Genomic DNA, 25,869 nt, shown 5'->3' on the forward strand with positions numbered 1-25,869 from the left:
ACTCTGAGCTGTAGTCTTGCATGTTAACTCCTACACCATGCAATGAGAAAAGAACATGTACAGGTATTAGCAGATAACTTCCTGCCATTCTCTTCCAAAAATTAATTGGACACTTTTGAACAACAGCGTTTACTCCCAAGTGAACATCTAAATATATTTTAACTTTCAGCAGAAAAGAATATTTAACAATGAAACCACTATCAGTATTCTTTCATTATTATATTTTTTCAAAGATAGACTTGGTGAAACCACAAAACAGACTGAAGTCCAAGCTTAGCAGCGAACTTATAGTCTTATGTTCTTCAAACTTACAATCAAATGAACTTTTATTGTTAAGTTGTTCGAACACCACAGCATAGCTACTGGATCTTGCTGCTCCTATTTGCCTGCATTGCTACCATACATGATCTAGTAACTCCACTTCTGGAATGCAGTAATATGGTTTGTGCTTTTGTTCCCCTATACGTGTTAATTATTCCAACTTTTAGGGCATAGCTGAGAACAGGAATATTTTACAAGACTTTTACAAGTAGAAGGCTAAGGTGCTACTTTCATGAATGGCGTCTTCTACTTGATTTTAACTTTCATCTTTATTCAGAGGTTAATTTAAGCTGTCTTGAAGATTCTTCTAGTGTCAGAAGGCTGGTAGGAAGCAGCAGCACACGGACCTCCGTGAGGAATTAATCACACCTACTTGTGCTCATCATTCAAGATACGGACTTTGAATGTGCGAGGCTGAATCTCTTTTGGATCATAGTCAGGAGGAAGAGCTTCAGGTGCTGGGAGCCACATGTTGAATTCTGCTAACCAGTTCTGAAGAGTATTTACCTGTAAAAAAGGGGTGGTGGTGGAAGAGGATAGATCAGTTACACACTTCAAATTGCATCCTCATCCCCTTTATGCAATTCCAAAGATTGGAACCATAGAACTGACATAACTGTAAGCCAAAACAGTTCAGTGCCTGCTTAGAATTCTGAAAGTGTTTTCTCCCTCCTCTCCCTTTTCTGTTTTTGACACCAAGGAGATAAACAGTAAACAGCTTTGCTTAGTTTACTTACGGGTACAATGGCAAGGACAGTCTTTGCTTCAATGTGCCGGAAAAGCACATCCAAAAAAGAGATGACCTGAAGGGTCTTGCCCAGCCCCATGCTATGAGCTAAGATACAGCCAAACCCACTGCTGGTTTTAAATCTTTCCAGAGACTCCACCAGATTATCATACAGGAAGCGGATACCGCCAATCTAGAAAGAATAACAAACACTGTGAAAGAGATCCTATACAGAAATTTGACAAACTGAAATTCTGGATACACATTTTTATGCAAACGCCATAAAGGAAAAATTGCTGAAGCCCTTCTGTGTCTTAACCCCAAATTCCCCGTACCTGGTGGGGCTTTACTGCCCGTGCAAGTTGAGGCGCCAAGTAAATGTCCTCTTCATTTGGTGGATGGTTGATGTTGACAATTACTTGCCCTGAAGCATCTAACTGATTCAAAGCATCATTCACATGAGCGCCACTGCTCTCTTCACTACCGTCTTCATCCCCCTCATTGCCAGAATCACTGCTATCTACAATCTGGAGGGCTTCATCTTCTCCTGAACTTAATTCTATTACTTCTGTAAGACAATCAGATGTGGGAAATTAGCACAGTCACCATGCTTTATCTCAGCTGTCCCTATGGTCTCATGCTTTCTCTAACAGCAAATGAAACAAGCTAAAAGATCCTGAAAGTTAAAAAAAAATGTACATATGACAGTATTGGCATACTTAGTGAAAAACTCAGTTACTGCATAATGCTAATTCTTTCATTGTAATGTGTCATTTTATATTAAATGCAGAGGAAACAAGAATAATAAAAAAGAGAAAATGATGGAACATGTACACCAGTTTCTTGAAGCAACTGCATTAGAAATACTGAGATATGGATAAAAATAAAATTTAACAACTTCTTTAAAAAACAGCGTGTTTAGTATACTGTGAATTAAACAGAAAAAAACTACTTTTAATTGCAGTAATTTTACAGATTTATCTGGAGCCTACAGTCTACACTAACTACACAGCAAAGCAGAAATCTCAAACATACATATGTAACTATTCAACTATACATTGTAAAATATAACAAAAGTTGCATGATCTCAAGAAAATACCAAGGCCTAAATCAAACTGGTAGTTCCAACTACAGTAGACTTACTGAATTAATCACTGAATGTTAAGTCATTATTTATACAAGTCACATTGATTCTTTCGGATCTGCAGTTGGATTTAGACCCTTGTGACAAAGGCAGAAAGGCAAGTTAAGAATAATCTGCACACAACTGCCTAATATCAGAAATATTATATATCTACGTTGACTCTGCTCTACAAAACAGATAAAATTCTCACCATCTTTTATGCTATGGAGTCTTCCTTTGGAGTCATCCTCACTGCCGCTGCTGGTGCTGTCTAAACAGATGATTTCTTCAGCTAACACTTGAGGGGGAAGCTGAGCAACTTCAGCGGTTCTTAAAGCAATCTCCTCTAAACCAGGAAAGTGGGTATGAAGGATTAATGCTCAAAACCCCCCGAAAGAGAAAACAACAGCAAAATCAGACTCCTCCTGCCACAAGTTTACTTACAAAAATTTGACTCCTGAATTAATCTAGCCCAAATTTGATACCACAAACTACACAAACACCTCTACACTCTCCTACACAGCTTAAGTTCTCTATCCCTTTTTTCATTTCATGGACATTTAAAAAAAATATCTAAAGAAAAACAGAAATTGTCTTATAACGTAAAATCTGAAACCAGTTAATAGTATGCAGACATATTCCATACACAATCTCATTTTGAATGGAATTAATAAATGTATATTTATCTCCTTCTAGTTTGAACGATATACAAAGGTCATTAAAATAATGCCCATATATGTCCCATTCACCAGATAATTTTAAATTCAAAGCTGATGAGTAAGTTCTACTATTACAGAAACATTACATATACTGTACCTGAGACACACATACACATACAAAACCCATATCACAAGTTTGATTCACTCAGGTTTTCCCCCCACTGGTCTGATATTCCACTGCATTACTGTTTTTGCTGCTATGAAAATGCAGAGCATTTACATGCCATTCACACTTTGAAGAATAGATGTATCTGCCTGGTTGTTATAGTTTTGTACCAGGAATGCCTCAGGAAGTGCAGGGCTCCTCCTCCTACATTCTTCCTTTTCCCCACTTGGAGCGGAGAAAAAGTCAAGAAATGACGCCAGTACTGGGCAACCTGACACAAGTGCAGCATAAAAAATTTGGGTCAACTAACAAGACAGCCCAGAACTGTGAGCCCCAACAGCTAGTTCTAAAAAAAGAGCAGACCAGTCGAGTCAATGGTGTTGACTCCCAATTCAGCAATTGATCCAATGGGACTAACTCTTTCCTGTTAAATCAGGAGCTGGATTCAGTCCCCAGTTTTTGTTCAAACACGTTCTGAGTTACCTGTATTCCCAGATTTGGAAGATATGTAATAAATAGATGAATAGATAAATATACATCCTTAAAGAAATCTGATATCCATTGATTTCATGTTGGAATTAAAAGTCTAAATAAGAAAACATCGCCTGAAACACTGTTTACAATACAAGCCTTTCAAAAATGGAATTACCTATTACTTTGAGATTTTTGGTTGTGCAACCTTAAAAACTTTGATCAAGGGATTACTTAGGAAAAAGCAACTGCATGAAAAATTCATCTCCCTCTACTATTTGTAGCAGTTAATAAAAGTCTACAGCTATATTGTTTACCCTCATTTCCTGCATAACCTAAATTCATATTACACATTTACACACAGTACAGCCCTACTAATTATGAAAGAAGTTTACTGAAACACTTGGCTAGCACATTTGCAGGTGAACTTTAAAACAGTAACAGCCAACATATTGCGGCCAGGATTTTGTAGTAGTTAGAGGGGTAGATAAGAATTTGGGAGTCATTAATTTAAATCACCATGCAGCTATTCATTCACTGCAAATGAAGCAAATGTTACAGAATAGTGGAAGACTGGGGTTTATTTATTAAATGCAATAAATACATTTATTGTATAAATATTATATTCACTTTGCTGCGAAAAAGCTTCAAATAAGTTTAGCATGCTGACTGTATTGAAATCATGATTTGTTTCCTACATTTTCAGTCTTCCTTTGGGTCCAGCACTCCGCGTATTGCTTACCTGGGAGAAACTCTAGGGGTACCATGGGGATGCTGGCTTGATAATCCTTCCTTTGTTGCTCAAGCCGTTTCCTTCTTTCCAACTCCTCTTGCTGGGCTGCTTTTGTTACAGCCTCCAACTGGTCCTCCCGCAGCAGCTTTCTAAACATACAAAGAGATAACATGTTACTCTAAAATGATGGCTTTAATTTCATCAACAGGAAACAAAAGTTCATCCACAGATATTTTTTTTTATGAAGAATACTATAAAATTCTGAAGAAGCCAAGAATGCCACTCATTCTGGAGAAACTCACATTTGCAGCTGTTTGGCAAGTACTGTACTGTTATTATGCTAGGAACACGGGGCAGGTATGACAAGAATCAAAACGCAATGCTATTAAGATTCTGAAAAGGTTTAGTCTGATAAGCAGGAGAAAACAACCAACATCAACAACCTGCTGGTAAATGCAAGCATATATTACAGTGGTTTCATGCAAAGTATGTATGCAGGCCAATGTACAAGGGTAGGGGCTTACAGCCACATATCTTCTGAGTTTCAAAAAAAGAGAAACACTTATTTTAAATATATAAAAGGAATACAAAGGGCTTTCGATGCTGTTGGTATATTTGGAAAATAACAAGGAACCGGGCCAGAAAGAGCTCTTGATATGACAATGAACAGCTGACACACTACACTAAAATGAGTATTGAAAGGCCTTCCATACAGTTAAAGTTCTCTGTAACAGAGATATGCCATGCAAGAGTCATATGTAACCAGGTGCTCACACCACCAGGGGTCAGAAACTCACCTCAGAGCCAGTCATTTAGAAGAAAAGGCAAAGGGATTTTTCAGAGTATAGCCCGGGAATTTGTGGCATGACATGTTTCTGGACTGAAATTCCTATCATTCCTCACTCTTGGCTATGCTAGTTATGGCTGATGGGAGCTGGACCCCAACAACATGTAAAAAGCCACACATTATCCAATATGTCTTTGCTGTATAATGTACTTCTGCCCACTCTTTTCTGGTATATTCCATCGTTACCGACTGGGAAGAATCTCCAAATAATAACTGAAACATGAATGTTGACCTGAATCCTTTTGTGGATTGGCAAAAATGGTGGTGGTGAACTGACACTAATTAACAAGTTGCCACTCACATTTCATACAGCAGTTGCACAACTTGATATACAAAAATGAATGTCCACAGCAATTCACTGTTTAGTGGCAATTAAACACAGTTTTAGGAGAAAAATGTGAATCCACAATAGGTTTCTGGCCACTATTTTTAAATTCTTATTAATTCTAAATAGAGTAGGAGAAAAGGCTCTTGATTCAGAACAAGGATGCTCACTTACATGGGATACAAAAGGAACATTCTAACAGAAATCCCTATCACTCAAGGTAACAATGATCAGTTGTTCCACGTGCTTCCTACATGCATTTCTTTATATTCCAGAATGCATAGAAGCATTTCCTTATGACTATGATCAAATATGACTACAATTTTCCTCTTCAGGACCCACTAGTGTGATTTTAAGCCCACAGTAGCATCTATCTGAGAATGCAGTGTGCTGTAGTGTATAGAATGCTGGACTAGTATTCAAGAAAATGGGTTCAAATCTCTGCTCTGCTATGAAAACTCACTAGAAATGATGCTAGTAAAATCACTCCTTAAATATATATTTTTAAGATAAATGAGATACAGTATATTAGGGTCACTATAAGGCAATTGTGACTTGACAGTACACAGTGAGCAGTACATAGCATCCATCTAAGCTTCTTGAATACAAGAATTGATAAAATTGGAAAGGATAGACAATATATAAACATCACTGTGTTGAACCCAGTAACTATTACTTGAATCCTTCAAATTCTCAAATCCCACAAATTCTCAAATTGAGGCTCACCTTATATTTCTCCTCATGTGAGAAGGTTTCTGAGCCCTCTTCTTTTTGGTGTCCTCAGAGGCCAGGCTCTTGTGCTGGTTCTGCAGCACTTTCTCTGCCTGTTCACTCTGAGATGAGGTAGTTGAAGTAGAGCGTTGCCATTCCCCATCTTCGCCATGTTGAACAAGATCACCGCCAAACACTGCCTCATGGGACTGGTCTGAAATGGCAAAGTTACAAGGAAAGATGTGTAAGATCAAGTTTCTTTCTTTTCTTTTTTTTATACACGTGCTAAGCTGGACCCAAGGCCCAACAGTGTGACCATCTCATTCAAGGATTTCCTGCCTAGTACACTTTCTTTTACTGGCTTCCTTTCTCATATGCTGGCAGGAAGAGCACGGTCTCCAATTCATATAATGAAGAAAGTCATACTACTTTGCTTAAGTGCACTCTAGTCATATTCAAATACAGTGGTGCCTTGACTTACAAACATCCTGACTTACAACCATTTCGAGTTACGACCAGCTCCAATTGCAAAATCTTGCTTTGACTTGCAGATGGAGCTTCCAGTTACAAACAGCAAAAGGCAGGGGGAAAAGGCGGGGAGTTCAAATTGCTAAACATTGGTAGGCAAAGAAGCTGCTTTTGTAGCTCTTTTGCTCCAATGGTTAGAGTGAGTGCAATTGGAGGAGGCTTCGGATTGCCTGGTAAGGTAAGGTGCTGCTTTCTGCTTTATAAAAATTGTTCTGGGTGGGTTATGCAGTGTGGTTTTGGGCTGGGGGGTTATGTTTCTGTGCTGTGATGGGTCTTAGGCAGTTTGTTTGTTTTTTGGTATTTTTTCTTCCCATTTCCAATGGGTCTTGGGGGGTTTGTTTGCTTTTTGGGGGTTTCCCCCCATTTCTGATGGGTCTTGGGGGGTTTGTTTGCTTTTGGGTTTTTTCCCATTTCTGATGGGTCTTGGGAGGTTTGCTTGCTTTTTGGATTTTCCCCCCATTTCCGATGGGTTTTGGGGGGTCTGCTTGGTTTTTGGGTTTTCCTCCCCATTTCTGATGGATCTTGGGGGGGGGGTTGCTTGCTTTTTGCTTTGCTTTTTTTGCATTTCTGATGGGTCTTGCACGCTCTGCTTGCTTTTTGCTTTTCTTTGTTTACATTTCTGATGGGTCTTGCACAATGTGCTTGCTTTTTGCTTTGTTTTCTTTGCATTTCTGACGGGTCTTGCACATTCTGCTTGCTTTTCTTTCTTTGCATTTCTGATGGTTCTTGCAGTGATTTTTTTTTGGGGGGTGATTTCTTTCTTCGGCTGGAATGGATTAATTGCATTTCAATGCATTCCTATGGGAAATTGTGCTTCAACCTATGACCATTTTGAGTTACAACCAGAGTTCTGGAACCAATTAAGTTCGTAAGTCGAGGCACCACTGTAGCAGCTTTGAAGTACAAGGACAGCTTCCATCTGATTCAATTTTATTCCGGCAATACATATAAATAAGGACCATCAGGGAGTGGGTGGGATGACATGGTAACTTACTATGCCTTCCATCTCCCTTCTTCCCCTCTGAACGGACATTAGAGACAAGGCATGGAATTAGAACACAGAAACAACTCCTTTTCCAAAGAGTTTACAATGGAGTGAGCTTTTTCAGATGTGGCTACACAAACAAGACAAGGTTGATCCTCATCTACCAAAATGTCAATGTATGCCGGGGAGGGGGGACGCTAATAATTGGGCTCTGCATTCTGCCCAATTTACAGATTTTAAACAGCCATCAAAACCATTTTAAAATACATGAACAAAGTGCAATCAGCAACAAATTACTATTTTACAACCTATTAAGCAACACGTACAGCTGAAACAATGACCTCTCTCTTTCTTCCACTCTCACTTTTACTGGAAGCACAAGCTGAGTCACACCATGAACTTGACACATTTTTTAGTATAGACAGGGCCTTTAGGGAAAGCATGTGGAAACAGAAATGTCACAATAGACAAGTCCACAGTCTATTACACTCATTTACCCCAAGGAAACCCAGCACTGGGAACACAAACGAGTTTCTTGGATTCCCTCAGACTAGAACTCTGCTATCCATGTTCAATCACATGTCTCCAGCACATCACGCCAACTAAGGTTTGGTAATAGTATACGCAGCAATTTTACACCCATGGCTTTTGCCCTTCATTCACAATTATATAACTAGATCAAGAGACTGAATAAAGTAGGGCAGTACGAAGCAGCACTGGGAGTACACGTGACCACATTCTGCAGGATGAGTCATTTAACCAGTGACTTCCCCAGAGTCAAAAACAATGCCATAGTTCATGCAGAATCCCAATGGGTTGAAAAATCAAATGCTAGTGGCAGAAAGTCACAACATATGTGCTCCCTTAAATATATTTTTTCATAGCTTTTACATGGTTTTTCTAGTGAAATAAATATATAAGATAAGATAACCACTGGGATCCAACAGAATCTGGTGGTTCTATTCCTCTGCATGAAAAAATGAAGAAAAGTATATCCATTAATATTCATATACACATCTAATTTATTTTGCCTAATCCAATAACTGCCTCTTACAATTTCGTATCAAACTTGGATGGGAAGAGCGAACAGTAATTTGCTGTCTCAGCTTAAACACGGAGAAGCACTAGTTTGTACACTGGCTTGCTTCGTTCTCCCCAAATGCTTTTACTTCCTCTTTCATCCTGTCTGTTCCAATATATATCTTTCCTGCAAAGTTTTACTTTGTTCCTCCTATTGATGCAGGTTTATTAAACCAATAATAATTTAGACCCTAAAATGACTCAGTTGTGTCATGACTTTGAGATGCATGTGTGGATCCTTAGCTACTTGTACCATTTTTAATCTATTAGCAGAGTCTGGATAAGCCTCCGCTAGATGTGAAGCAGCATAAGCTGGCAGAATGTATATAGCCCGGGGAAAGCCATGTTTTTAAATATTCTCAATGTAAACAAAAACAAAGACAGACACTTTGTAGTAACTAGTACAATAAGTAATGACCTGAACTAACATCTTTCACATCAGTATTATATGAGTTGGGGAGTGGAGGTTGTTTGTGATGTTCTTTGTTTACTTTTATAGGAATAAAAAATTTAAAACATGGCACTAAGCAATTCAAAATGTACAGTGTATCTCAGAATTTTCTGCAGCTCATAAGCATTAGAGATCCAACCAAACTGGAATATAATCTCAAATTTCATTCCCGTAAACCTTCATAATTGCTTAAAAAATCATTCTTTACAGCTCTCTATATAAAATTCTTTTAAAATATTTGAACAATTTGCTGCTTTTAGCTTCTAATATTGTGTTTTTATTTATCTAAGCGTCCTTGGGTCCTTTTTAAGGAGGAAGCAGGGGGTAAACATGATTGGGCAAATGGAGAGAAAACTGAGCTTTCCCTAGCAACTGCTCCTCTCATTGTTTGAGAATTTAGGCTTAAGAAAATGATAAATTTTCCTGTCATGCATTAATGCAAACAACTATTCTAGTTGCCATAGGAATGTCACTTAATCCAGAAGAAAATTGTTTTGTAGAATTAGTTAAGAAGGTGGGAAAGAGAGAAATTCATTTCTTCTAGATTGAAACGTATGATAAATTTTCCTAGAAAAGTTATGATTTTTCAGTAGCATGCAGAGGAATAATTAAAAGACTGGAGTTATTGCACTACCAAGCCTTTACTTTCTGAAACAAGAAGAAAAAGCCAATGCACTATTATGAAAATGTAGGAAAGAGAGGAAAACAAAAACCATAAGAACACATTACAATCCTTATAGGTTCTTTATGCCCAAATGAAACACAACTTCACTTCCCACTAAGGATGGGAAATGAGAAAGTCTTTCTGCCAGGCATCAGAGTGCCAAGTCTTTGCATTAAAAAAAAAACCTCCACAGTTTTTATCAGGCTAGCTAATTAAAGAGCAGTCTCAACCCTTCTGGCCACTCAGCAGCTTTAGGCTCCTCCCACTCTGGAAAGGCTGAACAAAGAACTAATTATATAATGATTACATAAGATAACACACCTACCTAGCCCAAACTTGCTGGCAGTACTACTCTTTCTGAGTTCCCAGGACGCCCTTAAGATCAGAGAAGATGCCAAATGCATCTTCCTCTACACCCGAAACAGGATGCTATATTCAAGAAAGCCTGCTACAGAAAAGAATGTCTGGATACACAGAAAAAGTAAGCCACATTTATCATCCTACCACCACTTTTCCATTTCACTAAATAGTGTTCCTTTATACTGTATTCACTTTTACTATTATGTTAGACCTGTACTGGTTTCCACCACTGTCCACATCAATTCGTCTAGATCCTTGTCAGAGATAGTTTTGTCTCCCATATCCCCCCACAAAAAACAGATAAATATCCCTCTACATAGTTAGGCCAATATTCACTCCACTGGGAAGGAAACACCTCCTAACATCTCAACTTATAAATCTGCCAAACAACAGCAATTTAGAGGGGAACTCAGAGAATCGGTTTTCTGATATTGATAAAGGCACTGAGATTACATAGCATAAGTAAAGATCAGGGCACTCGTTTCTTCTACATTAGGGTACTCCCCTATTTTGGCATATCAAAAAGTTCTTCTATAGAAAGGTGGACAAGATCATTTTGCTCTATTGGTGAGGTGTCCATTACATGTGCAAAATCAAACACACTATGACATAACCTAAGTATCTCTGAAATAAACCCAGTCACAAGGAAGTCAACATGTCAGGATAGCCCCCCATATGCTTCTTGCTATGTGGTCTTTAGAGAAACATAACCTAATATCTGCATAAGCCACTGTGGTTTAGCAGATAGAATATAAAACTAGGACTCAGGAGATCTGGGTTCAAATCCCTGCTTAACCATATAAACTCACTCGGAGACAGCAAAAGTAAGCCACTCTGAATATCTCATATATCTTGAAAACTCTACTGGGCGGGGGGGCATAAATGAGAAGAGACTTGACAGCACATAGTAACAATCTTAACCAGTGTGGGTTTGATTTAAATCGCAATTCATATCAAATAATTGCATTTTTTGACAATTTAAATTTTAAAACTTGATTTAAATCAATTTGATTTTTTTTACAAAATCACAGATTCTATCCACCCTGATCTTAACTTCTGCTATTCCTGCACAAACTGGCTATAGTTGTTCATAATAATTATGAGCCACGAAGTAAATCACAACATACGGTTTCCTGTTGTGGACAGACTACTGCAGACCTGGGAAAAGTGTGGCCTGAGAGCCACATACGGCCCGCGAGCCACTCCTGTCCAGCCCGCGGACAGTTTTGAACATCAAAACCATTTATAGTTTTTTGTCTAAAGTTGATCAGTTGCTTATCTTCAACATACCACAAAAAACGTCTTTAGTATTTGTGAAGATTAACAAGTTTAAAATAAAAACAATCAGAACATCACTGTTTCATTTTATTTTTAAGTAAAATTGGTTCGGGCCCCCCCGAACACAGTTCAGATTTTTCATGTGGCCCCCCTTATAGAAATTAATTGCCCACCCCTGGACTACTGCGAGGTGGTTTACCAGTCCTTTCTTCTGATGGTGCTCTGAGACTGCGCAGCTTGTGCAAGGTTACATAAACTGGCTCTTGTCCCAGGAATTCCCCAATTGGGGAATTGAACTCCCAACTCTTGGTTCCACAGACAGTTACACTAAACCTACCTAGATAAAAACCTTTGTTGTACCTTATTTGGAAAATACCAACGTGAAAAACTGCTTGGCTAAATCCCCAGAATGTGGAAAAGTCAGTTTTCAACTGCAACTTCCTGAAGCCCCTAGGGGTGTGCTTCCAAGGCACTGCCTCATCCTTTTATGTGGGAAAGTGAATACATATTAATATAAATACAGCAGGAACAGGCTTCTGCAGTTGTTAAGGTCTCATTAATGGGACCTTTTAGAGTGGGGAATTGAGTACTTTGTGCCCCTTCATCCTAAGTCGTCTGCATGGCAGTACAGATGCCACCTGCCGCACAGTCCGGATGTCTCTTTACCGCCTCAAAGGCACTGCAGGAATTCCAGCCCCATCTCCTCATCGGAGAGCCCAGCTGCTGGAGGAGGCAAAGAAGAGAAGTCTGGTTTCCTGCCCAGATCATGTGCCAGCAAGGAGGGTGAGGAAAAGGAACATGTGGAAGCTATGTTGCTGCATAGACAACTGAGGATGTTGAATTCATTCTTTCTTGTGGAAAAGAAAGGCTTGAACTTGCTTCTTTAGAAGCAGAGGCAGCAACTAGCAACAATGTTGAACAAGATCACTGGTTTTCCTAGGTTTTGCTGGATCACAGCGACAGGCTCTCACTTTCTCCCACAGATGTCAAGTGCAGGTGTCCACTTGCATTCTAAAAATGATCACCTGAAAATGCAACCTCTCATAGGAAAAGGTTTGACTGGCCTGCTGATAAACAATAGTTCCTGTAACCTGTTGTTGACGTAATATAGGCATTAACTGTGACAAGACTGAATTGCATTAGTGATTAAAACTACAGGCAAAGAAAAGGTGAAGGCATTAAAAACAAAGAATCAGTTTGACTGTAGTTCCTCCAAATGTCCTCCCAGCCTGCACCTCTAAATACATATACAGTGGTGCCCCACACAACGAGCAATTCGTTTAACGACAAATCCGCAGAGCGATGTGTTTTTTGCGATCGCAAAAGCAATCGCATTGCGATGTTTTAGATGGTAAAACATCGCTATGCAATGATCGGTAAGCGTTTCGCTTACCAATTATCGCATAACGATGTTTTAAGAACAGCTGATCGGCGGTTCCAAAATGGCTGCCGGGTAAAGAAAATGGCCGCCTGCTGCATTTTCACGCCCTTTCCTCACTTACCGGGCAGCAAAAATGGCGGCCGCATGGGGGATTTCCACACAACGGTGAGTTTTTTGCCCATAGGAATGCATTAAACGTGTTTTAATGCGTTGCTATGGGCTTTTTTGCCCTGCATAGTGACGAATCCATATAGCGATGATTTTTTCGGAACGGATTATCATCGCTATGCGGGGCACCACTGTAATTTCTATCTGGACAGAAATGGCATTGCTTTATCCTGGAAATGAGTGAGAAATGCTGAAGCCTCTGTAACCCAATATTGGAAAGGCAATATTCCCAAATGAAAATGCCTGTACTTCTTGGATCGCAAGCCTCTGAACATTTTTTGAGAGCTATTTAGGTGCAGCTATTAGGCCGGGACCTGGGAGAGCCAGTTTCCTTGCAGGCAGCTACTCTTGCTCGGACTGACCAACCTCATGGGGTTATCATGAGGTAAGGGAAAGAGGAAGGGAGCTATGTGTGTTGCATTTCATTCATGAATGGAAAGCTGGGATATAAGCGTAACCAATAAATAAGTATTTCAGCCTTGTCTTAAACTTTGCATGAACAAGGAAGACTGCAAGGAGCATTGAGAATTCAAGCCTTACAAACAACAGTAACAACAACAAAAGAGAGGCAAGACACGAAGAAAAGGAAAAGGAGCAGCAGTAGCAGACAAAAAAATCTGAAAGATTTGAAGGCCAATTTCAGGGACAGGCAATTTATCTTCGAACTCCAAGATTATGCAAGCAGACCAAGACCCAAACAGTCAAGAGCTCTTATTCTGGCCTCGTTGCTGTACATAGTAAAGAGGCCTGAATTACATAAACACTAAAGAGCACTTATATAAGCTTTTATGAATGTGTGTCCAAATATCAACACTCACAAGCCAAAAGAAGAAATCAGGTAGCTTATCTTACTAAGAATAACCCTATATACACAGCACAGCGCAAGGCAACAGAAGACAGCATTACCCTGATCGTTTCAGAGAGTGCTGAAACTTTTCCATTTACTACTAAAGAGCACATCTGAGTGGGCTACTCTTTATTCCAAGTTACAAAACACAAAAACACACTCAACTATCAAAGATTAGCCTCTTTTATTCTTTGTTAATCTGAAAGCCCTTATGTGACAGAAAAAAGACAAATATAGGATGGCATTATAATGTTATGCTAAAAATCAGAACATGATATTTCTGCTATTATTTAAAATGTAAACGCTCTCTCCCCTCCAAATGACCCATCATGTAAACATGCTTCTTGCATTAAGTAATCCATCCAGGAAATATCAGCAGTCCAATGTCTATACTTTGAATTTTGTACCAATTTATCAACTGGCATTTCTGAGTTCAGTCATCTCACTTTCTGCCAACAGACACGGAGTCACAGTGATCACAATACTTTTCAGTTTTCTCTCCCCAGAGTTTCAGCGAGGAACTTTTTTTCAAACACATGGCAAGAAACAGAAATTACACTTTCTGGCTCATTGTTGCTAGGTTTTCCAATTATTCAGACTAATTTTCCAACAAAACACAATAAAAGCAACTATTCTAACTGAATAATTTTGACTTGTCTTATACTGCATGTCACATACGTAATCACTGGTGCTCAGTGCCCTCTACAAAGGGACCATGTGTACTACTTACTCACTGCACATCTAAACTTTAAAAATATTGGCTCCTGTACTTACACCACCCCATCTCATTTCTGGAGATTAATAATATACTGTTAACTCTTATATATATATTACAGGATCTGGGAAAAGGAGACTGAATTGCAAGGAGCCAGGTACTTTTCATTATGCAATGATTACATAAGCTTTCATCTACAAGTAGGCTGTTGTTAGGAGTCACAGTGTTAGCTTTTTACTCAATTGCTGAGAGTGGCAAATGCCCTGCCAATGCTACATATTTCAAGGAGCAACAAGATAGCTATATATTTTTTTCCTCTTGTAAACATGGCATCTATAAATTAATTAAATAAACAAAACCACTGAAAACTAGGACCAAAATATATATATACAGAAGCTTTTCAGTTATGAAGCACACCTTTTCATGTTTTCTTGGCAAAAATATGATAATATGCTTCTGAAATCACTAAATCCATCCATATTATGCAGCCATTAAACCACTCTAGATTTTTCTAACCGCAATCATCACAGCAGTCCTGCTTCACAATTAACCATTTGCCCAGAAAAGGCTTCAGGGTGAAGCCTTTAAGTCACAATGGGATACTTCCCATGCAAGTGTCCTATAACACAGCCACTAAACATCGTTAGTTCGTTTAGTCGTGTCCGACTCTTCGTGACCCCATGGACCAGAGCACGCCAGGCATAGGCCTCTGTAAATTTGCTCTCTGGTATAGCACTTATGAGAAGCAACTCAACGCTCAGATCTGAAATTTTAACCAATAAGTAACTGTAATATTGTTTTTGAAAAAAGTAGTGTCATACCTCTACATAAGCTATCATACTACCAGGAACACATTCTAATAACTTACATGTGGTGAGCACACACTATATAATGAACACCAGTACATACCCCTGATTATAGCAGATGTCTAAGAAATAATATCTCATAGTCACATGAAAAGTGACATCTTCACAACAAATGTACTGACTACAAACAATTTATCAAAGAATCTTGTGGCGTTTTAAGAACCAACAAATTACACCTTTAGCATCTGTTGACTTTAACATTATCTATAGAACTGGTAGACAAAGTACTGCAGAGAACAAAAAGGAATACACCTTGGCTTCCTAAATAACACAATAATGTGTGTGAGAAAAATAAACAGACCAGATCATTAAATAATACGTTTCCCAAATCAGTTTTTTCTCTACATAAGGAAAAAGCATTTGCAACGTGTCTTCATGTTTACAAGCAAACACACAAAAAGGAAGGAAATGAAAAAGATATGACAATTGGTGTATTCCAGAAGTACATTTTTCTCAAGGAAGATAAAGTTCCAACTTTGTACATGCCTCTTTCTTACACAATGCAAAAATTCAGGACAATTCCGCAAAGAAACATTTAAAGCAGTTCACGATGTCACCACAGGGTGGAAGAACAACTGTTTACACAAGGCAGTTTGCAGAACCCGAGAAGAAAAAGGGAAAGTGAATTGTTCAGAAGTGCTAGTTGTCTGTATCCATTATTACACAGCATCAAGGTCCCTCAGAACACAAGGTAACAGAGCAAAGTATTCTCCTAGTGAAAGGAAACTAACAACAAATTGCTGGATTATTGTTTTTATACCATATATATTGGAATTCTCTTATTTATTATTTTAATTGTTCTTAAGTTGCTTTGATTGTTTTTAGATTGTATTCTACATGTATATTAAAATACTATTTAGATATCATCACATCAAGTAGTGTACATGTATCACAAATGAAATGAATAGATAACACTTGTAAGCTTTTTGATTACATTTAAGGAGAGCTATATCATGACTGATCAATAATTGCCACTATCAGAAAAAGATCAAGGATCCTGAAGTAGGGAGCATGCAAGAGGTAAGAGATAACAAGTGTTTCTGAAAGAATTACCACTAACATACCTGATATTGTGCAAATTACCTGCTCTGTCTCTACAGCAGATTCCCATTTGGCAACATGAGGGTAGTTAGTGTTCTGTAAGGTATATAAGATACTGGGCAGTATCCAAGAGTGGCACTTTGCTGTTGGAAGTATTGTGGAATCTCCCAGAATTAGGAAGGGATATGTTTCTGTGCTGTGATTTATTTGGGGGGGGGGGTGTTTTCCCAGACCTATCGTGTTCCAATGGGGCTGGCTGTGTGTGTGGGGGGGGTATTTTTTCACAGCCCCATCAGTTGGCTGTGTGGGGTTTTTTGGGATTGTTTTTCAGCCCCATCATGTTCCGATGGGGCTTGGAGTGAGGGTTTTTTTGGTGATTTTTTTTTGGTCTGGAATGGATTAATCGTGTTCCAATGCATTCCTATGGGAAATGGTGCTTCGATTTATGACCATTTTGAGTTACGCCCATCTTCTGGAATGGATTATGGTTGTAAATCGAGGCACTACTGTATTCCTTGCATTAGACTACTTCCAGTATGTTTTTTTAACCCATTGTTACAAAGATGCAATGGACTTTTCCATAAAATGGGCAAAAGAACATAGACTTGGATCCAGAGTTCCTTTGACGTTATAGGAGGAAGTGAATTGGGTGAGTAGACTTCTTAAAAATTCCCCCTCTCTTCAAGCTCTTTGCCCCTGCCAAACTGTTCTGAACAAGTGTGGGGCCCTCCAGAAGTGGAAGAGGAATGGGGAATACTGAGAAAATCCATGAAAATCTGCCCCCTTCCTACAAAGCATCTTCACTGGAAGCAATCTCTTCTACAAATGGAAGGAACCTTTCCATTTGGAAAAATGAAATGTTGATTACAAACTATGTGTTCCACTATCCTCAGTTACTCTCCTCAGTTACAAAATGAAACCGTTGAAAACTCTACCACTCAAAGTCCACCTGAAGCATGATTTTTTTTCACAACAAATTTTCAGAACCTTCACTGCAAAAATACATTACACCATACCACATATTATTTCATTCTATTGAGAAATGCAGCCTGATAAATTCTCAACATGCCAGAATTGAGTAAAACAACTGTTAGCAGTGTCATGTTTATGTCTATCTGGCTACCAAATGTTTAAGGACAAAAGCCTCAGACTTGTATGCTATCTCTATGCATACATAAATGCTTTCATATCAGTATATATAATAATAATAATTTATTGTCATTGTAAGTATATACACATACAACGAAATTCACAATGGTAATATATATACCATCCATCCAAGGAAATACAGAACCAGTGAGAACTCCTGGAACTGTACCAGCACACAGAGAGACTAAGGAACATATCAGAACAGGAGACAACATGTAAAATGACACAAACAAAGTATGCCACACTGTTGCTCAATAAAGCAACAAGTACAATGGGGATATCATCCATTAGAAAACTGTGACTATACAAACAAATGCAAAATATATTTAATTCTGCTGTTTTACTGCAATCCCCAGATTTTAAAAGCAGCAAAGAGCCTTATGCCCCAGACTACAGCGTAAAGATCCTAAGGACAACTTTCACCAATTTATTGACTACTAAATAAATATTTAATCACAAATGTTTGTGTCAGAAAAAAAATTCTGCTCCAAATACCAATTTTTCATAAAGGGGATATAAAGAAGCAGTCTAGAAAGCATGTCTCTAAGATCTCTTTGCCTACTATAATGAACCAGAGCAGCAGAAGGGTGAAAGAAAAGTGAAGAGAAAGGAACGAGAGACACCCCACATCTTACCTGAAAACTGCTGAGACTCCTCCAGAAGGAGCATTTTTGCCCACTGCACACAGCTTTCTTCAACAGTTGGTTGAGTAACTTTGGAGGAAGTCAGTATGGCAAACGAGCAACTAGGGCAACCTATTCCAATCAAAATGTCTGTAGCCCATGCAGCTCATTGATCTCCTCTGCTTGGAGTACCATATACTGTAGTATCGTAACATAACTCCTGCTGAAGCAGTTGTAAGTGTAGTGAGCAGGATTACATAATTTCACAGCATTCAATAATACTGATAAAACACTTGCCCTTTATCCTACAAATCTGCCCTCAACACCTGCAATAAACAGATATCCTGTAAGTTGGCTAAAGCTGAGGGGTCACTTACATAACCAATTAAATATACTTAGGTTGCTGGGTCTCCCTCCTTTTCATAAGCAGTAGTATCTGTTTCCCTGCTCAGGTGCTCAAAGGCATGAGAACAAAGAAAGCCATCAAGGAGCTGAGGACCAATCACGGAAGCTATTCTGTCCTGATGACAGATATTTGCATATATGCTAAATTAGAGGAGGCACCAACACAACTCCTGAGAAAAACTATAGTTTATAAAACAAAAAAACCAAACCACAAGCATCTGAGAAGGCTCTCCTGTCTGACTTGATTGTTGCAACAAAGTTGCATGCCGTTTTTATCTGATACCATTTACCCAGCCCTGGTTCCATGTGAACTAGTGGCAGAGAGCAGAAATAAAATAAAATCCTTACATAACTATTCAAACCCATCTGGGGCCCCACAGAAGGGGAACTCCAACAGGCAACAGGAAGCAAAATCTCCAGAAACTAACAGGGGCTGGCCGGTAAATAGTTTAACAAACAACCATATTCCATGCCTTTTCGAAAAGCATCCTAGAAGTTTTGTTGCTAATACTTCACAGGTATTTGGCAATCCAGCAGAATTCCATGTGTGTGAATGAAATCCAACAATTTACAGTCGTAGGAAGACTAATCTATCCAGAGGTAGGCAACACTGACACTCCCTTTATTAGTGAAATGTGATTCTGTTGCTTATGCATCATGGTCAACAATGAACCAAATACAGTTTTAAAAAAGAGAGAGGAAGGAAGGAAGGCTTTATAGGATACAGATTCTATTAGCAATGCTTCACTTTACAAATTTGTCCACCTAAATTACACCTCAGAATAAGATACTAACTTTTCTCTGCTAACTGCATCAGGAGTCTGAGTATAGTATTCTCAATTATCCTCACTATAGTTCTGTTTCTGTTTTAATGAAGAAATGTAAGTAACCCAAATCATCTATTTGATATAGTTTAACTGGCTGTATACTTACAATAAATAAATCGACAGAACTTGCTCCCATGTTAATACATTTAAAACTAGTGTGCTAATCTTGCTATGTAGTGATCAGATAGGAGGACAAGAAGTCAGAAGACTAAGGTTAAAACCTGCACCCTGCCATGAAATTCAGTAGGTGACCTTAGGCTAGTTGCATTCACTCAGTCTGACCTACTTCACAGGGCCATTGTTAGGATACAACGAGGAGGACTTTAAGCACACTGAAGGAAAGGTGGGATATAAATGATACAAACAACATTTTAATGGTGAATCAGGTAATTAAATTACATTCATCCCAAACACTGCAAAGTGCAACGGACATGTTCTGATGTAGGAGCCAAAGCTGCTATGAGTTGCTTTAACATTAACCCTTCTACATTTTTTCAGAAACATTTCCCCATGCAAACTTTATTTATCAGAAATCATAATGCTGCTTAAAAATTGTATCAGAGAATGATTAAATGATACATTTTACTAATTTGGTTTATAAAACGTTCCATGTTCCATATCTACAAAGCGAGTACAGTGATGCCTCGCAAGACGAAAATAATTCACTCCGATAGTCTTTTCGTATTGCAAAATTTTTGTCTTGCAAAGCGCAGTTTCCCATAGGAATGCATTAAAATTTAATTAATGTGTTCCTATTTGTCTTGTGAAGCACGGCCATAGAAAAATTTGTCTTGTGAGTCACCAAAAATCACAAAACTCTTTGGTCTTGTGAGTTTTTCGTTGCACAAGGCATCCGTCTTGCGAGGCATCACTGTATACCACAGCATTCTTATTTCTCCTAACTTCTAGCTCTAAATTAGCCCTTTTAAACGTGTTGGACTCAAAAGCACAAGGAATAGATTTAGAAGTAGTTCTAATTATTTTACTACATCAAGAATCTGCGTTACTAAATTACAGAACAGAAGAAATGCTTTCACTTAAGGACTGGTTGGAGAAAATACTTGCAGGTAGTTGAAGGTATAAAAGCAACACAGAAGAGACCAATATCTGCTACAGGATAATATATTTATAGAACAAATGAAATGATTTTTAGATCACTGGAAGAATAATATTATTTATTTATTTATTTATTTATTTAATTTATATGCCGCCCACTCTACCCAAAGGTCTCTGGGCAGCTTACAACAATTAAAATTCAACACAATAAAATATAAAATGATTAAAATACAATTAAAATACAAATTAAAATTTACATTGCCATCATCAAGACCCACAGTTAATGTTATTTCAATTAAAAGCCTTCTGGAACAGGAAGGTTTTGACCTGGCGCCGAAATGTCAGCAGTGTCGGCGCCAGGCGAATTTCAGTTGGGAGGGCGTTCCATAGTCTGGGGGCAGCTGCCGAGAAGGCCCTTTGTCTACAAGCCATCCCTCTTACCTCCTTGAGGGATGGCTCTTTCAAAAGGGCCCCCTGGCTAGATCTTAATAGCCGGGTAGGCTCATATGGAAGGAGGTAGTCCTTCAAGTATCCAGGGCCCAAGCCGTTTTAGTAATTAGTAATTAGTAATAATTAGTAATTAGTAATAAAGTTAATCCATATATTTTGTTTACTGAATGATAACTGAAATCTTTTCCCTTCTACCATTACAACAGGAGAAATAGGAATTTTTATAAAAATGGTAAGGTAAAGGTAAAGAGTCTCCTTGACATTTAGTCCAGTTGTGTCCGAGTCTAGGGGGTGGTGCTCATCCCAATTTCCAAGCCATAGAGCTAGCGTTTGTAGACAGTTTCCGTGGTCACATGGTCAGTGCGACTAGACATGGAACGCTGCTATCTTCCCACCTTAGTGGTACCTATTTATCTACTCGCATTTACATGCTTTCAAACTGCTAGGTTGGCAGGAGCTGGGACAAGCGACAGGAGCTCACTCCGTCGTGTGGATTCGATCTTACACATGCTGGTCTTCCGACCTTGCGGCACAGAGGCTTCTGCAGTTTAACCCACAGTGCCACCACATCCCCGTGTACCTTTTAATTGGTAGAATTTTCCAAAAAACTTTACAATAGCGGATGGGGTTATGGCGAGTAACATATAATAATAATTTAACATTAAAGCAGTGATGGGACCGTAAATGAAACATTCTCTGGGATTTTTAAAGTAAAAGCAAGTGTTTCACCATGAAATTCTGCCGCACCTTCTCCAGCCTTGGTAATCTTCTAGTTCAGATCATGTTGACAGTTTCTCGGGAAACATTTATTTATTTAAAATATTATATCCCACATTTCCCAAAAGTGCACACTGACTAAGAAGAAAGGGTAATATTATATATGGGAAAATATTTTAAACAAGACACAGCTAGACACCAAACATCAAAAACAAAGAACAGAAAAAGCCAGAATATAAAGCTATAAGGAAAAAAGTTTTTATTTAAAAATCAAGGAAAGTTCACTAAAATTACTATAGCACCTAAAGGTCTTTTTAAAACAGAATGTCTTCACAACTCATTTTCTCTATGTGATAAGAAGTCATGTGAGAGATGTGTCTGAATTACTTTTACAAAGCTTTTATATTGCTATATGAATTTTGGGGGGTATATTCACACACAAAAATCCCCATTACAGTTTGGTTATTAGAAATCACTTAAGTCACTGGATGAATGAGGCAACAAGAATGAACAAATCCATTCTGGAAATGGGAAAAGGCTCCTTTTTAAATATGGGGAAGCTGATGCCTTTTCTGAATTAGACAAACAGTAGAAAGACTTCTCACAACCACAGAAGTATAGAGCAATTCTTTATTCAGCTTAACTTAAATTTCTCTTTGATTTCTATACTCTTTTGTCTGTTATGTTCCAAAACTTTTACGTTGAAGGACAACTGCCAACAAAGAGAACAAGGGACAAGCAGATGATGCAAACTCTCCCCTGCAGCACACAAACACAAGGAATGAAGAGATAAAAATCAGAAGTCTATCATTCGACAGAATATCAATGCAGATTTGCTTTAACATTCCAAAACATATTATAGTACAAGTGAAATAAAAAAGCAGGCAGCTAGTAAGGCTACCCTAACAAAGCAGCAAGTCTTTAGAAGTCTGAAAATTCAAGGCAGCCAACACTTTGGTATCACTGCTATCATTCAAAGTAGTAAATGCAGGTCACTTCTATAGATTACATAATTTTTGTTTACCCCGGCAGAATCTGTGCCACTTCCTCAGGAAAGAAAAAAGAAAAAAATTGTGCCAGACAGCACAAGGAGACTATTTAGTAAGGTTTTCCTTCTCAATTAGTCTTGCAGTTTTTAAAACAGAAACCTGGTCCAAGCTGTTGTCAGTCTGTGAAACCCTGAGGGAGCAGAGACACAGGTTCTTATACTCCCTCCTCTCCACATTTGCTTGAAGCCACACCCCACCCTAACAATCTCTTAAGTAACAATAGGTAACATAGTTCAAGGAGCTAGTTAACATTCTAGAATTAGCAAGAAATTCTCCACCCCACCCCCTCTTTGTCTGCAATTCAAATTAGAATCCTGTGTGTTTGGCTAAGGTCTCCAGTGTCTCCTTCCGACACACCTCTGCCACAAAAAAAAAATTCTAGATTAACAAAACACGAGGAAAGCAAGTCCCAAAGCTCTTTCACAACAGAGAGAATAAAAATAAATTTTTTACAAAATCTAAGTACAAAGTGTTCTCCCCAAAATAAAGTGACTGACTTTTTAAAAATGTCATCACTATGCTGGTACAGAACAGAAAGAGCACCCCCACCTCTTTAGATTTTTCAGACTTTAGTCATATCTCCCCTTAACCAAGTTTATTCAAACATTTCTTACAGGCATGGAGGATCTGTCCTTCAGATACTCTGATCCTGAACTACATAGCGCTTTGGAATACCTGAAGCATCAGCCTTATGTAAGACTGCCCATCTCGTTCGTTCGTTTAGTCGTGTCCGACTCTTCGTGACCCCATGGACCAGAGCACGCCAGGCCCTCCTATCTTCTACTGCCTCCCGGAGTTGTGTCAAATTCATGTTGGTTGTCTGCGAAGACTGCCCATACATTAAGACTATTTTTAAGATCTTGTTGTTTTCCATTATTTAAATTCCATATCAGTGTTGATAGGTTTATTGAGTCAATCTTTTTAAGGCATATACTGTAATGGTGTGCAAGCTTTCATAGTTAGTACCCCATGGTGTTATAAATGGTGGGAAAAGGGGGAAGGATGGAAAAAGTGCAAGGGCAAAAAATCAAAAATAGGCCAAATCTTAAAGGTTTTATACCTCCATCCTGTCCTAGTTGTGATGGAGGTGGGAACCTACAGATATTCAATTATGGCTTTCTCAGCCGACCTAGTGATTTTGCTGAATCGCAGCAGGAAGCAACTACTCTTCTAGCTGGGAACAAAGAAATCAGGAGAATTTTGATCCTTTTCTGTGGCAAAATCCAAATCCAAATTTTGATAAATTTTGGTCTATCTCTGACCTGTATAAAGCTGACTCCTTGTTTGGTGGAGATCAGACAGTCATTCAACAGGTAGTCCATATTACATAAAATAAGTTTACATTGTTGCACTAAAAATACCTAAGTCAAACTAGCCAGAGTTCTATTTTAAATTTACACTTGGATAAAGAAAACTGCATTAAGTCACAGCAGCATACTGCTGCTTTTTAACAAGGTGCAGGTTTATGTTCCTTTGTGTGCACACAGTCACACATGCACCCAGGAATGCAACCAACATCTAGCTAATGAGCAGCAATCTGTCACTACAACTTACACAATTTTTCTTGTGCAAGTGTAAATTACCAACAGGATTCTGATCAATCTGGAAAAAATGTTTATTGCTGATGTTGTTATGTGCTCTTGAGTCACTTCTAACTTACAGCAACTCTATGAGTGACTTCCGAAGTATTCTGTCATAAATAGCTCTGCTCAACTTTTGCAAGGTCATGGGCTCCTTTACTGAGTCAATCCATTGCATATTGGTCATCCTCATTTCCTGCTGCCTTCTATTTTCCCAGTATTACTGTCTTCTCCTCGAGGCAAAATCCAGAGCTGGAAGGCAGCTCGTGTCGTTCTGCCAACTCCTGCGACGTTGCTGGAACCAGTTGTATTGGCTCTTGCCTTTCCATTGGACCATTTCAGCAATGTGGAGAGGGGGGAATCTGCTGCTTGAGTAACAGCCTATCCTCCATATTACTTTACCTGGGCTTCATGCTCTGGAGAGGACACTCCTCGATTCTGAGCATGTTACCATAGTCTCTCTAGACTGAAGGATGCCTATACTATACTATACTGTCTTCTCCAGCAACTCTTGTCTTCTCATGAGGTTCTCCAAGTATGACAGCCTCAGTTTTGTCACTTTTGCTTCTGGTGAGAGTTCAGGTTTGTGAGAAATTACTTAGTAATGAAAGTCTCTGCTCCCTGCAATCCGTAGTCGCCTCCAGTCCCACTGCTGGATACCTTAACTATAATCAGACTTTTAAACACAAAAACCCAATACCTACTTCTTTTCCTTTTTTAAAAATAGGGCTCTAACTTTACAAACCAGCTGACCTTGTTCCTGGTTCCTTGTTTACCTAGCAATAAACATTTGTTTTACTGTTGCAGTCTTAATTGGTTTCCTATCTTACTGAGCTCTCTGTTTGGTTACTCACATATTTGTTTTTGAAGAAATTGCCATCTTAGTCTATGATTCTCCACATAAATCAATTATTACCAGCTTCTGAAGAAGTAGTTGGGTTAGTATTTGCAAGCAGATCAGAGAGAGAGAGAGAAAAAACAAAAAACAGACAAAAATGTGGCACCTTAAAGACTGTTACATTTTAATGTGAGCTTTCATTGCTTCCTCTTCCTCTAGAGCAGACCGGAGCAAAGTGTGGCCCGCGGGCCACATATGGCCCGAGAACCACTTCTGTCTGGCCCGCTGGTTGTCGCTCCTGTCTGGCCCGCCCATCGCCGCTGAGTGAGCCGGAGCTCCAGCTCCGGTCACCCAGCATGGCAGTAAGCAAAACTCACAAGGTTTGACTGTTACTCTTGAGCCGCAGGCTGCGGAGCCTGTGGCTCAAGAGGCCGGAAGCGATCCTTGCGCAGATGACGTGATGACGCATCACATCGCCTGCGCGGGATAGAAGACAATTGGCGAGGCAGGCCGCAGGGGGAATGGAGGACAGGTGAGTTAGCTCAGTGTCAGGGTTTGTTTGTTTTTGCTCCCCTCCCCCCCCCTTTCTAGGGTGAACGAATTACAATGCTCACTTCCTAAAAAGTTTAGGGAGTTAACTATGCCTCACCCCATGGGGGCCTATTACTACCCACTCCAAAACACAGTTTAGATTTTTCATGTGGCCCCTATAGAAATTAATTGCCCAC

General features: G+C 39.0%; 1 protein-coding gene and 1 long non-coding RNA gene across 6 annotated transcripts in view; both read right to left on the bottom strand.

Annotated features, from left to right (window-relative positions):
* RAD54L2 (RAD54 like 2) overlaps nt 1–25,869 on the bottom strand; it is a 77,441-nt gene that overhangs the window by 26,404 nt on the left and 25,168 nt on the right. For all 5 annotated transcript variants that reach the window (XM_020788600.3, XM_020788653.3, XM_020788644.3 and 2 more), the window contains exons 3-8: nt 6,099–6,297; nt 4,210–4,349; nt 2,383–2,517; nt 1,384–1,616; nt 1,059–1,241; nt 695–828 (exon numbers count right to left, since the gene is read on the bottom strand). In XM_020788600.3, coding sequence (XP_020644259.2) covers nt 695–828; nt 1,059–1,241; nt 1,384–1,616; nt 2,383–2,517; nt 4,210–4,349; nt 6,099–6,297 — 1,024 coding nt within the window. The remainder of the gene's footprint in view (nt 1–694; nt 829–1,058; nt 1,242–1,383; nt 1,617–2,382; nt 2,518–4,209; nt 4,350–6,098; nt 6,298–25,869) is intronic.
* On the bottom strand, nt 7,365–25,340 carry LOC140704414 (uncharacterized). The gene is made up of 2 exons (XR_012083595.2): nt 25,158–25,340; nt 7,365–22,433 (listed from the first exon to the last, which is right to left on the bottom strand). It is a non-coding gene; the product is annotated as an uncharacterized LOC140704414 (long non-coding RNA).

This window comes from Pogona vitticeps, chromosome 2 (assembly GCF_051106095.1).
Source record: "Pogona vitticeps strain Pit_001003342236 chromosome 2, PviZW2.1, whole genome shotgun sequence".
In the NCBI taxonomy this organism is placed as follows: domain Eukaryota; kingdom Metazoa; phylum Chordata; class Lepidosauria; order Squamata; family Agamidae; genus Pogona; species Pogona vitticeps.